This window comes from Henckelia pumila, chromosome 3 (assembly GCF_033568475.1).
Source record: "Henckelia pumila isolate YLH828 chromosome 3, ASM3356847v2, whole genome shotgun sequence".
Classification (NCBI taxonomy): Eukaryota; Viridiplantae; Streptophyta; class Magnoliopsida; order Lamiales; family Gesneriaceae; genus Henckelia; species Henckelia pumila.
The window spans coordinates 40,776,730-40,792,356 of record NC_133122.1 but is presented as its reverse complement, the minus strand read 5'-3'; the positions used below and the strand labels follow the sequence as shown (position 1 = coordinate 40,792,356).

Here is a 15,627-nt window from a genome sequence, read left to right as displayed (position 1 = left end):
GGCTTATATAATTTGTGTAGTGATACGGTGAACTTTTGAATATAGGCTTAGAACCTAGGATCCTATTAGACTCGAACTAGCCTAGAGGTACGTACACATTGACTGAGATTTCCAGCGAGTATACATGTTTATATGTTGCATTTATTTGACATTATTATGTGGCATGATGTATGTTTTACCGCTTTCTATATTTATATATCATGTGCACATACACGTTGAGATTATACCTTGTTATACTTGATTATAGAGCCGCTCAGCTCTATACTCGATAGTATGTCACTGAGAGTACCGCGACGGCGGGAACATGTATATTTGACTACTCTGGTGTACTAGACGAGTGTGGTTGCACCCAGAGGTTGATCCGTGCGGTGGCAGCACTCATGTGGCGCCGGTACTGAGCATGACTTTTCAGATGACCCTTTTACCAGTCATCATGTTGCATGCATTATATATATATATATATATATGTTTACTCATGTTTATGTACTGGGCGTTAGCGCTCACGTCCTAGTTATTATCTTGGACACCCTATTCCACGGGGCAGGTCGCAGGATGGACAGAGCTGGTAGTTCGAGGCAGGACTAGGGAGCAGGAACCTTGAGAAGTTTTTATACAGCAGGATTCGATATAGTTGTATAATGTTTACTTTTGAGATTTTTGATATGGTTGTATTACTACAGTATTAAGCCTGGATATGTTATACTAAGCTGATATGTAAATTATGGATTATGTTTCCGCATGTTTTACTCTGTTAAGCATTTTGCTTTATTAAGTTTAATGCATGCTATTAGTTGTCAGTTAGTAGGTGATTCAATCCAGGTTCACTACATTATCTATACCAATTTTTTTTTCCATAAATCAATATTGATCAACATATAACATAGAAAATTACAAATCATATTTAATATAATTTGATTAACATATCTCACTTATTAACAAATAAAGAATAAATCATACATACATGAGATAGAAAATAAGACGAATTCATGGTACGGAGAATGTCATAATTTCTCAAGATTAATAAAAAAATATAAATAATTACATGAGTTTCAATATCAATATTGTGTTAATGTAAAACTACAATAAACATAACACTTATATTTATAATCTTACATGAATTATTGATAATGTCTTATTCTAAACTGTTAATGTAAATGTAAAATAATCATGACCGTAAATAATACAAATATTGAAACTGCAAGTGTTATATTGTTCGAAAATGTTGCAAATATTTTTATTAGTAATTGCAGTGTCGAAAATTATATTGATTATATCACTAAGACAGACATGTAATATGCTTTTTTTTTCATTTCAAAAAGTATATATTATTAGAGTGAAAGTTTGACTAGCATCATTAATTACTCGGTTATTAATAACATTTATTTGATCTAATAGTTTGGCTATAGCTAGGCTAGGGGACTAATTACTCATTTTCCCGAGCCGTAACCCGTCGGTAAGAGCGATATATTATTGTTCAAATATATATATAATTTAAATTTCATTTTTCAAGAACTCTTTTAAGAACATTAATAATGATTTTGGCTCTGTATATATATTGAAGGGTCAAACAATAATTTTCCACTTTTTACATTTTTTTTTTATATACAACCGGTAATCAATATTTTAAATCACTCATCAAATAAGCACCATATACTTATTTTAACATAGACTATGCATTTGGGTTCAACGGATTCAGAGTTGATTCAACTATTGGGAGAAAGAAGATTGTCATCGAACATCAATTGGTTCAAGTGGCAGATCAACAATCGAAATATAATATATGCATTAATTGTCTCTACGGTCAAAATTTTGAGTTTGGTAATTACCAACTATAGTTTAAATTAGACGCAGCTGCAAATGCTCAATCTCATGTAGTACATCTAATTTAAATGGAATTTGAGTTTTAAAATTTCCATCGTATTCAGGTCGATTAATTCGGTTCGTTGACGCCACCCCTAAATTCAATGACTAGATAACTATAAATATCAAATCAAATAGTTATTTTTTAATTGGGAAATAATATTTTTGGTCATTTATGTTTGTTTATTTTTTATTTGGACCTCTGTTTTATACAAATTTTAGTTATTTTTCATCGAGAATGTTAATATGATAGGACACATAATATCATCACCGTATTATAAATATTAGGGGAAAATAAGATAGAGAAGTAACCTGCATTTATATCAACTCTAGAAAGCCACAATTTTGGTCAAAGATTAAAATAGTAGTGACTAGTACTGCATGCGTGGGAGGCATGCACTTATTGCTTGGATGAGACATTTTCTTGCAATTTTTGGCAACAAAATTGACATTCTTCCACTATATATATATATATATATAAAGCACAAATATTCACAAAGTGCAATAATAAACATGGGGATCAAGAAGCTGCAGCATTGCATACTTCTTGTGCTTCTTTCAATGGCTATCTCCGCCAATGGCAAGGACATTGCCACTGAATCCCAAGCCCTTGAAAATTGGCTCAAAGCCCATTGTTCTCCCCAACAAAATCTCACCAAACTTCGGCTCTACGTTAGAGATATATTTAGTGCACCTATTAAATCAAATCAAGTGGTGGCCAGTGCTAACTCTACCTTCACATCACCTACGCTTTTCGGTCTTGTTGCGGTGATCGATGATCCGATAACGGTTGGGCCAGGATTTGGTTCCCAAGTGTTAGGTCAAGCCCAAGGACTCATAGTGTTCTCCTCGTTAGAGAAGATAAGCCTCCATATGTCCCTCACTCTCGTGTTCACGAGCGGGCCATACAACGGTAGCTCGCTTAATTTGGTTGGGCACAACCCGTACCTCGAAGATTTGCGCCGAGTGCCCGTAGTTGGTGGTACTGGCGTATTTTTGTTGGCGCAAGGTGTTACTTTGATCCACACCGTATCGTCTAACAGTTCTGGAGATTATGTTTTCCAATATAATGTTTATATATTGCATTATTAATTGAACATGCATCATACTCGAGGTAATTACTCCATGTTTAGCTTCCGTCATGTGGGGTTTTTTTTTTGGGTTTTTTTTTTCCGCGTGTGGTTTTGTTGCATTATATATGGTAAAAAGTGAAACTATTATTGTATGTGACGTTTCATAATTAATAATATGTTTTAATTAAACTGAACACTGAATGCTTGTTCAGAGTCATTCCAAGAAAGAGATACCGGATACGTGCATCTATTGATTTTGATGAGAAATTAATAAGAAAGCATGTAGAAATGTTGGAATTATTTGAAAATTTGAGTGACAATGATATTATTGAGATATTAAATACAAAAGAATATATCATGGTGTATTAGTCGTCGACTACTCGGCATATGGATATTTTTTTAGCTAACCCTAAATATGCTCGAGAAATGTTGAGTGAGCTTTAATTTTGTATAATATGATTAATTTCCCATCTATTATTTACTAATAACATTTATTAGATCTAATAGTTTGACAATAGGTACTATTAATTACTATATATATGCGCTTATATACGGTAATGATATAGCTCAATCTTTTAAATCGTGTGACAACCGAAAAACATATAGTTATTTTAACATAGACTATGCATTTTGAATTTAATTTATTGTAATTACCAACTATATTTTAAACGCATGCAGCTACAGATGCTGATCAATCATTTTGCATTTATTTATACAACCTAACATTGGTGCTCTTATTGAGAATCAGCGTAGTGGAGGGGTTACCTAGAAAAGGTCCATCATCGGATTAGTGTGGTCTAGAGTTGGCCGCTGCAAACGCCGACTTCTCAAAAAAATTGGGAACACGGCCTCTTGGGTTTTAATTTTTTTTTAACACGAAACATTATATATATATATATATATATATATAATTTTGTTCCCCTGCAGGGATTTTGTGTGCACCCTGTGATGTTCGCGTGAACATCTGAGATGTTCTCGCGAACATCTGATTTTTTTTTAGATGTTCGCGCAAACATCCCGCGGTGCACACAAAATTTCTGCACACTGATGTGCAGTGGATCATGACTATATATATATATATATATATATATATATATATTAACACTATCTCTCGACAGTCTTCAATATCGCATCATTGCCATGTCACAAAAATGATGAATTATTCAAAAATATAAAATGATATTAACACTATCTCTCGACAGTCTTCAATATCGCATCATTGCCATGTCACAAAAATGATGAATTATTCAAAAATATAAAATGATTTTACTCTTCGATTTTAATTTAAATATATGACAAATTATTCAGTTGCGTTATAATATTTCATCTCTTAATCTCGGTTATAACATATAAAAAGTCATTCAAAGATTATCAACTTTTGAAATTATTATGACAATAAAATATATGCTCCCATAAAATTCAGCAATTCAATCAATTATTAATATTCAAATCTTAGGATTTTGTAAATGATCACATGTGACATGACCCCGATAAAATAAGTAGTTTAGTTAATAATTAATAAAATATGTTTAAAATTATATAACAAGAATTCAAACATGCATGATTGATTAATCTTAGGAATTCGGTTTATAATGCTGATCTCCTTCCTTCGATTTTAATTCAACAAATGAACTGTCCATGCGTCGTGATGCTCAGGCGTAAACACGAATTTGGCTCAAATTATATTAATAAAATTTATATTTTATTAATATAATATAACATATATTAAATTAATTAATATATTTTGAGCCTTTATTTTTAAGTATCCCACCAACATGTTCGCATATTTTGAATCGAACTCGAACTCGAACATATTTAATTAGAGCCAAATTCAAACCTTAAAACTTTCTTCATATTCAGGTGGTTCGATAATTCATTGAAGCCCCTAAATTTATCACTAGAACTACAAATATTAAATCAAATTAAAATTCATCGAAATGTCACACCATTTAAATAATAATAATAATAAAATATTTGTCAATTTCCTAGTAATATTTTTAAGGTTTTTATATTTGTCTTCATAAACTAAAATAATTTTCGAGCGATAAACTAACTCAAAGTGGGATGCAATATAATCAACATTGACATTTTAAAATTTAAATTTAAATGGGAAATAATGCATTACTATGGCTAGAACCTAAATAGAAAAAGGTCAATTATGGCCCCGTTTGGTTTCAAAAGTCAGGCAAAAAAAAACACCTTTTAAAGTGATTTTCAGTTAACAAGGTGTTTGGTTGACAAAAAAATGCTTAAATAAACACTTTTTAAAATCAAAATTAAAGTTTTTTCAAAAACCAAAAATTTTGTCAACAGTGTTTACCATCGAAGAAATGCAAATTATATAACATTAATTGTAATTTTTATTTAGACATCAATAATTAATTTAAAATTAGTTAATATAATGTATTTATCTATAATATATATGTCATTCATTTTTTTTAAAAAAAATCGATTACTTTTTTTTGTCAATGAAAAAACATGTGAATTAATTCAACTGTTCACAATATATAAATCATTCAACTTTATATAATCGTCTTTCTTCGTTAAAAAATCATCAATTTTTATATTTTGTGCACACACAACGCATGTGTCACGGTGACTAATTTGATTAAATAGTGCGATGAAAACAAGTATATAGCATCAATATGTATAAAATATATATCTTTTTTTAATTATTATTATCTATATTTTCAAAATCTATGCAACTAACTGGGAAAGAGTAACATGAAGTTCAAGTCATCCAGCGTGGTACCTTAATTTAAGGATCAAGGCCGGGCGTCTAATTTAAAGTTTTTTTTAAAAAAAATAAAAAAAAAATCTACATATAAAAATCATTGATGAGTTAATGATGTAAAAATGTAATGCCAACTTATTAAATAACTATTTAATAAAATCTCATTTGGCCAATACTTATGCAAGATCTCAATCGGATATAATTTAATTTTTTGTATAAAAAAAAAAATTCGATCACGACTTGCTTAGTTGTCAACTCAAGACTTAAATTTTTTTTAATAATTGGGAAATAAATTTTTTTTTTACAAGAGAAATAATATTTTTTGTCAATTTTTCATTGAGAGTACACACATCATCCTATTATTATCACATTTGAAAACTTGAAAAAAAATTATATATATAGGAAAAGAAGAGAGAGAGAAGTGACCTCCATATATATCGGCTCTAGAACGCCACCATTTTGGTCAAAGATTAAAATATATAGTATAGTACTCTGCTTGATATATATTCACAAATAAAATAGCTGGATGAGACCTTTTCCTTGCAATTTTGGCAACAAATTTGACATCAATCTACCACTATATATATTAATCACAAATCTTAACAAAGTGCAACAATCAACATGGATATCAAGAAGCTGCAACATTGCATACTTCTTGTGCTTCTTTCAATGGCAATCTCCGCCAATGGCAAGGACATTGCCACTGAGTCCCAAGCCCTTGAAAATTGGCTCAAGGCCCATTGTTCTACCCTACAAAATCTCACCAAACTTCAGCTCTACGTTCGAGATATTTTTAGTGCACCTGTTCAATCAAATCAAGTGGTGGCCACTGCTGACTCTACTTTCAAATCACCTACCCTTTTCGGTCTTGTCTCGGTTCTCGACGATCCGATAACGGTTGGACCGGAGTCTGGTTCCGCGGTTTTAGGTCAAGCACAAGGACTCATAGTGTTCTCCTCTTTAGAGAAGATAAGCCTCCATATGACCCTCACTCTCGTTTTCACGAGCGGTCCATACAACGGTAGCTCGCTTAATTTGGTCGGGCACAATCCGTACCTTGAAGATTTACGCCGAGTTCCAATAGTTGGTGGTACCGGCGCGTTTTTGTTGGCGCAAGGTGTTACTTTGATTCACACCGTGTCGTCTAACAGTTCGGGCGATGCTATTCTCCAGTACGATGTTTACATATTGCATTATTAATTCAGCATGCAATCATAATTCATACATATATATATATATATATGTATGTATATGTATATGTATGTATGTCACGCGGGCTGATTACTCGATGTTTAGCTTCCATTGGTGGTTTGTTGTATACCGTTAAAAAAATAAATTATTATGTGTGTCAGTATGTGACATTTCAGAGATAATAAATATGTTTTAGGCTGAATATTGCCTAGCTCTTGTTCAGATTATTTCCAAGAGTTCCTTGCACGCTACGTGCATCATTTGATTTTGATGAGAATTAAATGAATAAGAATCCTTGCTGGTGTGTTAGAAATAATTTGAAATTTTGAGTGACAATGATATATATTATTGATATATTAAATACAAAAGAATATATCATCGTGTTATTCACTCGGCATATGGATAACATTTTAGCCAACACTAAATTTATATACTGGAGAAATTATGAGTCAGATTTTGACTAGCATTATTAATTTATCAGTTATTAATAACATATATTTGATCTAATAGTTTGACTTTACTCTCATTAATTCTTCCGATATGTAAGGGGATCAGTGATATATCATATATGTAGGGTAGGTATATATTAGGGTCTAACCGAGCTATATATGTGTTATTAGTTGATCTGATTCATATTTAAATAAAATGTAATATACTTTTTTTTTAAAAAAAATTGAATTAGTTGAATAGTATCGAAAGTCTTTTTCTCTCGACCGTTTTTAAATAATAAATAACTTTAGTTATTCACGCGAGCAATAATTTGCGTGTCTAAATTTTTAATCTGACTAATTATTTTTAAATTTTTGATTAGTTCTTAACTATGATTAACTAATTATTAAATTATTTTTAGAATTAAAAAGAGTGGGTTCTAATAATATTTTTTATTAAATGGAAAAAGGGATATTTTTGTCTTTCTATTAGAATGAGCGATATAATTATTATGAATAATTGATGCATTTAAGGTATTGATAAATATTACTAATGTACTTGTACTAAAAAAAAAAAGATAAATATTAATAAGCTTGCATGTGCAAATTTCTTGTTTGAAAAATTTTATATGCACAATTATGATTAAACACACAGTTACACGTTATGTTTAATTTACAAAACTATCTCAAATGTAACATATAATCAAGGACGGAGGCAAGTAAAACCCACTCAGATGGCCCATTTTTTAAAAATATTTTGTTTTGTTATATTTGAGCTCACAGGCGGCTGATTAAAAAGAATAAAAAGAAAAAGGGAAAATCTGGTATTTATTGTTCAAATGGGCTGAATTTTTTTTTTAAAAAAAAATTAATATGTTATATTTTGGCCCATTTTAGTTCAGGAGACCCAATTAACAAAAAAAAAAAATCACTATTTTATCGTCCAAAAGTGGCTTTTTTCCAAGATTCTACTTATACAGGCACTACCTTGGCATGTATCTAACGGTTGATATTTATCAATAAATGTGAGGTCCATTATTTTTTAGTGGACCCCGCATGTATTGATAAATTATCACCCTTAGATCTGTCAAGGGGGTAATGTCTTTATAGTTAGGTTGAAATGATCCCCGCTTTATCTTGTATCGGCCCTCATCTCGGACGTTTCAAAAAAGGAACTTAGGAAACATGTAGCTGTCGACAACAGGTTTCCGTTGATCTCTCGCAAGTCCAGAGACTGTTAGGAAGCCGATTCGAGATGGCTGGTCTCCTAGAGAAGTAGAGAAGAACAGAGAAGATAAAGAGAGAATTTAGAGAAGAATGAGAAGTTTATTCATTTTCATCTTGTAAATAAGTTACATTGGTATACTTGTATTTATACATTTTCTCTACCCACTTTACTAACTACTAAACTAACTACTAACTCCATCTAACTTGTTTATAACTTCCACACAATTTTCTAGTTATATTTGGTTTCTCTTCTTGTATGTCGGTTTCTCTTCTTTTATGTATCTTCTCTATTTCTTATCGTATCATTACCCACCCGTCAAGAAACATCTTGTCCTCAAGGTGGAAGTCTAGGGAAGTTCTCCAAGAGGCACAAGTTCATCCCAATAAGTTTCTTCCACCGACAACCTGTCCCGCTGCACCAATATTGGAGCAATCTACCGCCACACCTTGTGTTGATTTGCCGAAAGACAAAAGCGGTGGAAAAAGTGGATAGTGGTTGATTTGCAAGTAGAACCACTGACAAGGAGAATATTAGAACATGGTGTTTTCCACTAAATTCAACGGCATCAGCTGAAACAAGAAAAACTTGTCCCAGTAATGGTATACCACAATCAGACTCTGGAAATGCAGTAGGAGTTGCACGGTTTTTGAACTGGTTGATTGCTTTCTGATTAGTGGCATCTATATTCTCGACAAACATTTCAGCAGCCACAAGCATTGCAATATGTCAAAACTCTCTGCAACAATTGGAGAAAACAGTGCAAGCAACATTGGAAGGGACAACATGCATGAATTTCTCATCGCTTCGTCCCCTTTTGGCACTTCGGCCATCACCTCACTGAGCAAGAATCCTTGTTTCTCGTCACCATTAACATTTTTTGGTTTTCTAATAGGACTTCCCAACATATTTTCTTGTTTCCCTTCAATGATATGCACTTGCTCGTCGAGACATTTCTCATTATTTTCATACTCAAGAATTTCCACCACCTGCTTGGACAAGAACCCTCGTATGTCATCACCCTTATTATTGTCATGTTGGCCTATAGTGAAAGAGTGGGTGCCCGATTAGCCAACTTGTGGCTAAGGGCTTTTATGACTCTCTGTATAAACAATCTTTATTTAATATAATTTACATTCATTAATGGCATTTTTTTTGTCTTTCTTCATATTGTTATATTGTGATATACTATTGTTGTTTTGATAAAGACCTTGAATATACTATAGTGTAAGTAAGATGAGATAGTGAATAAAGAGAGATCACTATTATGAAACACATCTTATAGTCACTGTATATTCTAAACAGTTCCTAGTCAATTGAGCCGTCCGCTAATAAGGATAAGGATTGCTTGAGATTGAGACTAGCATTTGTGATGCCAAGTACCACGTTTCATTGGTAATGGACATGAAGATGTTCAAAGCATGCAAATGGATATTCATATGATGAATGATCGAACTACCCTATTCGGATTTTCCAAGTGGTTATCACTTATCGAGTGGATAAAGTCCGCGGTTTTGGTTGTACAACATTAGTCCTTACTACTTGAAACATCATTGAGACTCTATATGCTAGTACTGTACTTTGACTCGTTTACCGACTCTATTGGGGTCATCAGGTGTCGGGATTGGGTACAGTTATGACACATATAGGAGTCGATGCTTTGTTGTCAAGGATTCACCACATACTTGCGAGTGTGGATATCCTATGCGATCTGAGGAGATATTAGTGTGACGAATCTTTGGCCAGAGTACATGATATGCGATGTCACTATTTGATCTCCAAGATGTAATGCATAGTTATCGAATCTCGAACGACTCTCGATGCACCAATGGTTGTTGATTCGATCGGGATATATGGATGAAGGGACCGTACTGTACGCTAAAAAAAATCTACTGGTTCTTGCAGGCACTATCAGTGATACCTAGGGAATCATGGGGAAATGTTGCTAGACGCTCTTACCATGATTCGTTGGGCAAGTCGAAAATCATTGTTCCGAGTCACAAGGAGTTGTGAGCCCACGGCTAGCTGTATCCCTGAACCATTGAGGGTCACACAAGTAATGGATTACTAAACCCCGTTGAGATAGTTAAATTTAAAGAGTTAAATTTAATGAAAGAGAAGTTGGACTTCTTAACTAAAGGGAGTGGAATTTCCTAAAATGACATAGGGATGGACATTTTTGGAAATCACTGAATTCGGATTCAAAAAAATTATCTTGACTTTAAAATATGCAGAAATGGTTTCTGTGCACATTGATAAGATCAGTTTATCAATCGGAGTCACGATGAATTTTATATTAATTTTTATATTAACAGGCTTGGCTTGTTGGGCTTAAGTTATGAATTGTGGGCCCTAAGGAGTTAGAGTCTTAATACAATTATAACTTAATATAGTCTAGAAATTATCTATAAATACATGTGTAGTGTTCGAAAATCAGAAGCTCTCCTCTCTTGCAATTTTCGAAACACACATATATTTTCTAAGGGGATTTTTCGAAAATTCCCCTACTCCTTTTGAGGAAATTCGGTCTGTGATTTTTGTGAAAAATTACATTCCGAATTAACAGATCAAATCTGTTTATTCTCTTCGATAAATATCTGATTGATTTCTAGTACAATCAATCAGAGGGTTTCTGTTTTCTATTCGTGGACCTGATTCCGGAGATTGATCGTGATAGTCATCGGTTCCCGGGATTTACAAGAAGAGCAGATTAAATTCTATTGGAGTCCATAATCAAGCTTTTGCTTGAAGAGGTAAAATATTATTAATTGTGATTATTATTATTTTACTTATATAATTTAATCGTTAGGATTTGATACCCATAATATGAAATTGTTCCATATAAAATTTTTAAACTTCCGCTGCACCGGGTATCAAGATCTTTGATCGCGAGAACGACACGTTTTTCAACAGCGGTATCAGAGACAGGTTGCTCTCAGATCAAACGAATAAATTAATCGATTGTACAAAATTTTTGGCCTCCGGTTTTTGAAACAAAAACAAAAATTTAAAATTAAATTTTAATGGGTACATCGGGCAGCGATCGTCGCTGCCCAGGGCAGCGACACAGCGAGTCCATCGCTTCCGATCGCTGCCCAAGGGCAGCGAGCCCATCGTTGCCCAGGGCAGCGCAGCGATCGTCGCTGCCCTGCCCGGGACCCATTTTGGGGCGCGGGCTGCCCGGGATTGTCCTGGGCAGCCCGGAAAAATTAAAATTGATTTTTTAATTAAAATTTTAATATTTTGGAATTTTAGTTTTTGGTCCGATCGAAAATTGTTTTTGATTGGTCCACGAGGCATCGGATCAAATTGTTTGAGTTTAATTATTTTGGTACAATTGATGATAAGATATGATCTTATGAAAGGATAAGATAAAATTTGATTTTATCTTTTTAATTATGATGTCATTGCATGTTATCCAATTATTTAATTATTGAATTAATTATTGGATAAAAGGATGATCGATTGTCATGACCAATTTGGTAGGTGTATGTTAGATTATTTACATTTGGTTTTATTGTTGTTGGGTTTTATTAATGGGCTTGGTTTATAGCCCAATTTGAATTGTCATTTGTAATAAAAAAGTGGGCCTGGTTTATGGCCCATTCCCACCCTTAAATATGTATCCCCTACTTGTCATCGAAATTTATTGTAAATTTATTAGACTTAGTGGGAGATAAAGATTTGAAGATAAAGGTGGGCCCAGCAGACCATAAAGACCGAAAAAATGTAAATTGGAAGCTCAATGTAATAGGATTGCATTGCATACTTGCATATCACCTAGGATTGGACTTAGACTCGTGATTGGCAATCACGGGTCGATTAGTGATTGGGATCGATCATCCTTTAAATAATATATGATATTATTGTTGTATGCATGTTTAGACTAAATTGTATGAATCCCGCAAGCATACAAATATTGCATGATGAGACAATTTTCAAAATTAAAAATCCCTCATTTTAAATATGATTTAAAATTGATATCAAGATAAACAAAAAGAAATTTAAATATTGTTTAAATGTTCCTACCTTCCATCAACGATCAATGTATGAGATGCTACCCGTGGGCACGGTCCGGCTCATATTATTGGGGGGGTGCCGTTCGTCGGAAAGCTGTACATTGGATCGACGCATGTTGTAAGTTGGGTGGAACTCCCATGGGATTGACTCATATTATTGGGGATCCACATGGCGACCGTCCATCACAACTTAATATTGATGGGTCATCTTGACATGTCACATTAAATGGCGTCATATTATTGGGCCCTTATTGGACATGAGGTAAAAACATGGGGGTTGCTTTGGAAACAATTGGGCTCTACCTTTTGAAAATTATGGTTGGCTGATATTATTCGGGACTATAGTTTGTCAATTGGACTCCATGTTCCCACTAAGAAAACAAGTTTCCCGTTTTCACTAGAGGGTAGTGAAATCGTTAAAATAGTGGGAGTGAAATTCATAAAATTAAATCTCGCCATATTTTATGTCTTAGTAAATTAATTAAACAATCACTGATTATTGTCTGTTTCTTTTCAGTATTTCATTACAATGAATTCGCGCAATCCATTATACTCAATTCTCGAACAAAACAAATTGACTGGCGCAAACTATACGGAATGGTTCCGAAAATTAAAGATTGTTCTAAACTCGGAGAAAATTTTCTACGTGTTAGAAAAGAATCCTCCAAAGGAAGCACCGGCTAATATAAGTCCGGAAGAATTGGCAAAACTTGATCAATGGTGGAACCATGATGTCAAGGCTAAATGCTATATGCAAGCTTCAATGTCTGATGAACTCCAGAGGTGATTTGAGGATGCCGTGAATGCTGCTGACATACACATGCACCTCAAGGAACTTTTTGGAGCTCAGTCAAGGTCGGAGAGGTATGCCACCATCAAAGAGCTCATGACATGCCGCATGCGAGATGGGACTTCGGTCCGTGAGCATGGGGTACACATGATTGGGCTCATTGAAAAATTGGTAACACTCGATTTGACTTTGGAGCATGAACTAAACGCGGACTTGTTACTTCTTTCCCTTCCTTCTTCGTTTGACGAATTTGTGGTGAACTTCAATATCAACAAGATAGAGGTCACCCTTGAAGAGATGGTCAATATGCTTGTGTCTTATGAGGCCACATTAAAGAAGGATAAACCGGTACTCTTGGTTGGCTCATCTTCTTATTCCAAGAAGGGGCCAAGTGGAAAGGGTAAGAAACGTTCTGCCCCACCCAATAAAATTGTACCACAAAAGAAGGCCAAGACAAAAGCTTCAAACGTGAACATATCTGGAGATGTTTGCCATCACTGCAAGAAACCCGGTCATTGGAAACGTAACTGTAAGGAATACCTCGAGCAGTTGCGAACTGCAAAGGGTATGTTTTACATTGAAATAAATGTTTCACTTAATACTATTTCTTGGGTATTGGATACCGGATGTGGATCTCACATTTGCAATGATTTGCAGGTGATGACAAGAAGTCGTAAGCTTAGGATGGGTGAGACCCAGCTGAGGCTCGGAAATGGTTCCAGAGTTGAAGCCAAAGCAGTTGGAGACGTTTATTTAGTTTTGCAGAAAAATTTTAAGTTATTATTGAGAGATGTTTTATTTGTGCCAGATTTAGTTAAAAACATTATTTCTGTTTCTATGCTTGATAGAGATGGTTTTTTTTGTAATTTTGTAAATGGGATTTGCAATATTTACAAGAATGGATGTTTGATTGGAAATGGACAACTTGAAAACGATCTATATAACTTAAAATTAAAAGACGTTCCAATTAATTATGTTGATAAACCGGTAACAACAAATAAAAAGAAAAACGATAGTCAAAACCCGGCAAACCTTTGGCATGCTAGGCTATGTCATATTTCTTTAAGGAGGATGAACAAGCTAGTGGGAGAGGGCATGTTTGATATGTCTGATATTAACTCTCTACCTACTTGTGAGTCCTGCCTAAAAGGAAAAATGACTAAATCTCCTTTCAAAGGGAAGCCTGAGCGTAGTCAAAATCTGTTGGATTTGATCCATATAGATGTTTGCGGACCATTTAGTATCGGTACTAAATTTGATCACACCTACTTCATTACCTTTACTGATGATTATTCTAGGTATGGGTATTTATATTTAATGAAATATAAGTCTGAATCATTTGAAAAGTTCAAAGAATTCAAGGCTGAAGTAGAAAACAAACAAGGTAAAAGTATTAAAGCACTTCGATCGGATCGAGGTGGAGAATACTTAAGTACCGAGTTTTTGAGCTATCTAAAAGAGAATGAGATTCTCTCTCAGTGGACTCCTCCTATGACACCTCAGCTGAATGGTGTCTCGGAGCGTCGCAATCGAACTTTGTTGGACATGGTTCGATCTATGATGAGCTTCACTGAGCTCCCACCTTCGTTTTGGGGCTATGCGCTTGAAACAGCGGTATTGTTGTTGAACAATGTCCACACTAAAGCAGTAGATAAAACTCCATACGAGTTATGGAATGGCAAAGCTCCTAAGTATTCGTACTTAAGGATTTGGGGATGTCCTGCTTACGTGAAGCAGACAGTGGGAGATAAGTTGGATAGTCGATCCACCTTATGTTATTTTGTAGGATATCCGAAGAATTCAATCGGATATTATTTCTATCATTCTACTGAAACAAAAGTGTTTGTTTCAAGGAATGTCATCTTCATGGAGAAGGAGTTCTTATTAGATAAGAAAGGCAAGATGATGGAACTCGAAGAAATTCGAGAAGAACCCGAGATACAAAATAACGATCCCACACCTCAAGAACCTTCAGTGAACACGCCAACACCTAGGAGATCCGAGAGGACTCCTAGACCTCCTATTCGATATGGTCTTCTTCTTGAAGGGGATCAAAGTGAACCCGACATTGGATGTGATCCAAGAAACTTCAAGGAAGCAATTTTTGATGCGGATTCGAATTTATGGCTTGATGCTATGCAGTCGAAAATAGACTCGATGCATACAAACCAAGTTTGGTCCTTAGTAGATCCTCCCGATGGAATTGTTCCAATAGGGTGTAAATGGATCTACAAGAGAAAACTTGGGTCTGATGGAAAGGTTCTAACCTACAAGGCACGAATGGTAGCAAAAGGTTATACTCAAAGA

The 15,627-nt window shown here is 34.2% G+C and overlaps 2 protein-coding genes across 2 annotated transcripts; both read left to right on the top strand.

Annotated features, from left to right (window-relative positions):
- Positions 1-2,373: 2,373 nt before the first annotated feature.
- On the top strand, positions 2,374-2,952 carry LOC140888542 (dirigent protein 21-like). The gene has a single exon (XM_073296234.1). The coding sequence runs from the start codon at positions 2,374-2,376 to the stop codon at positions 2,950-2,952; it is 579 nt and encodes a 192-aa protein (XP_073152335.1).
- A 3,336-nt stretch (positions 2,953-6,288) lies between these two features.
- On the top strand, positions 6,289-6,867 carry LOC140888541 (dirigent protein 21-like). The gene has a single exon (XM_073296233.1). It carries the CDS (start codon positions 6,289-6,291, stop codon positions 6,865-6,867), a length of 579 nt encoding a protein of 192 aa, XP_073152334.1.
- The last annotated feature ends 8,760 nt before the right edge of the window (positions 6,868-15,627 follow it).

Bases quoted from the DNA above. Each gene is read 5' to 3' on its own strand.
- LOC140888542 (XM_073296234.1), top strand. From the start codon at position 2,374: ATGGGGATCAAGAAGCTGCAGCATTGCATACTTCTTGTGCTTCTTTCA.
- LOC140888541 (XM_073296233.1), top strand. From the start codon at position 6,289: ATGGATATCAAGAAGCTGCAACATTGCATACTTCTTGTGCTTCTTTCA.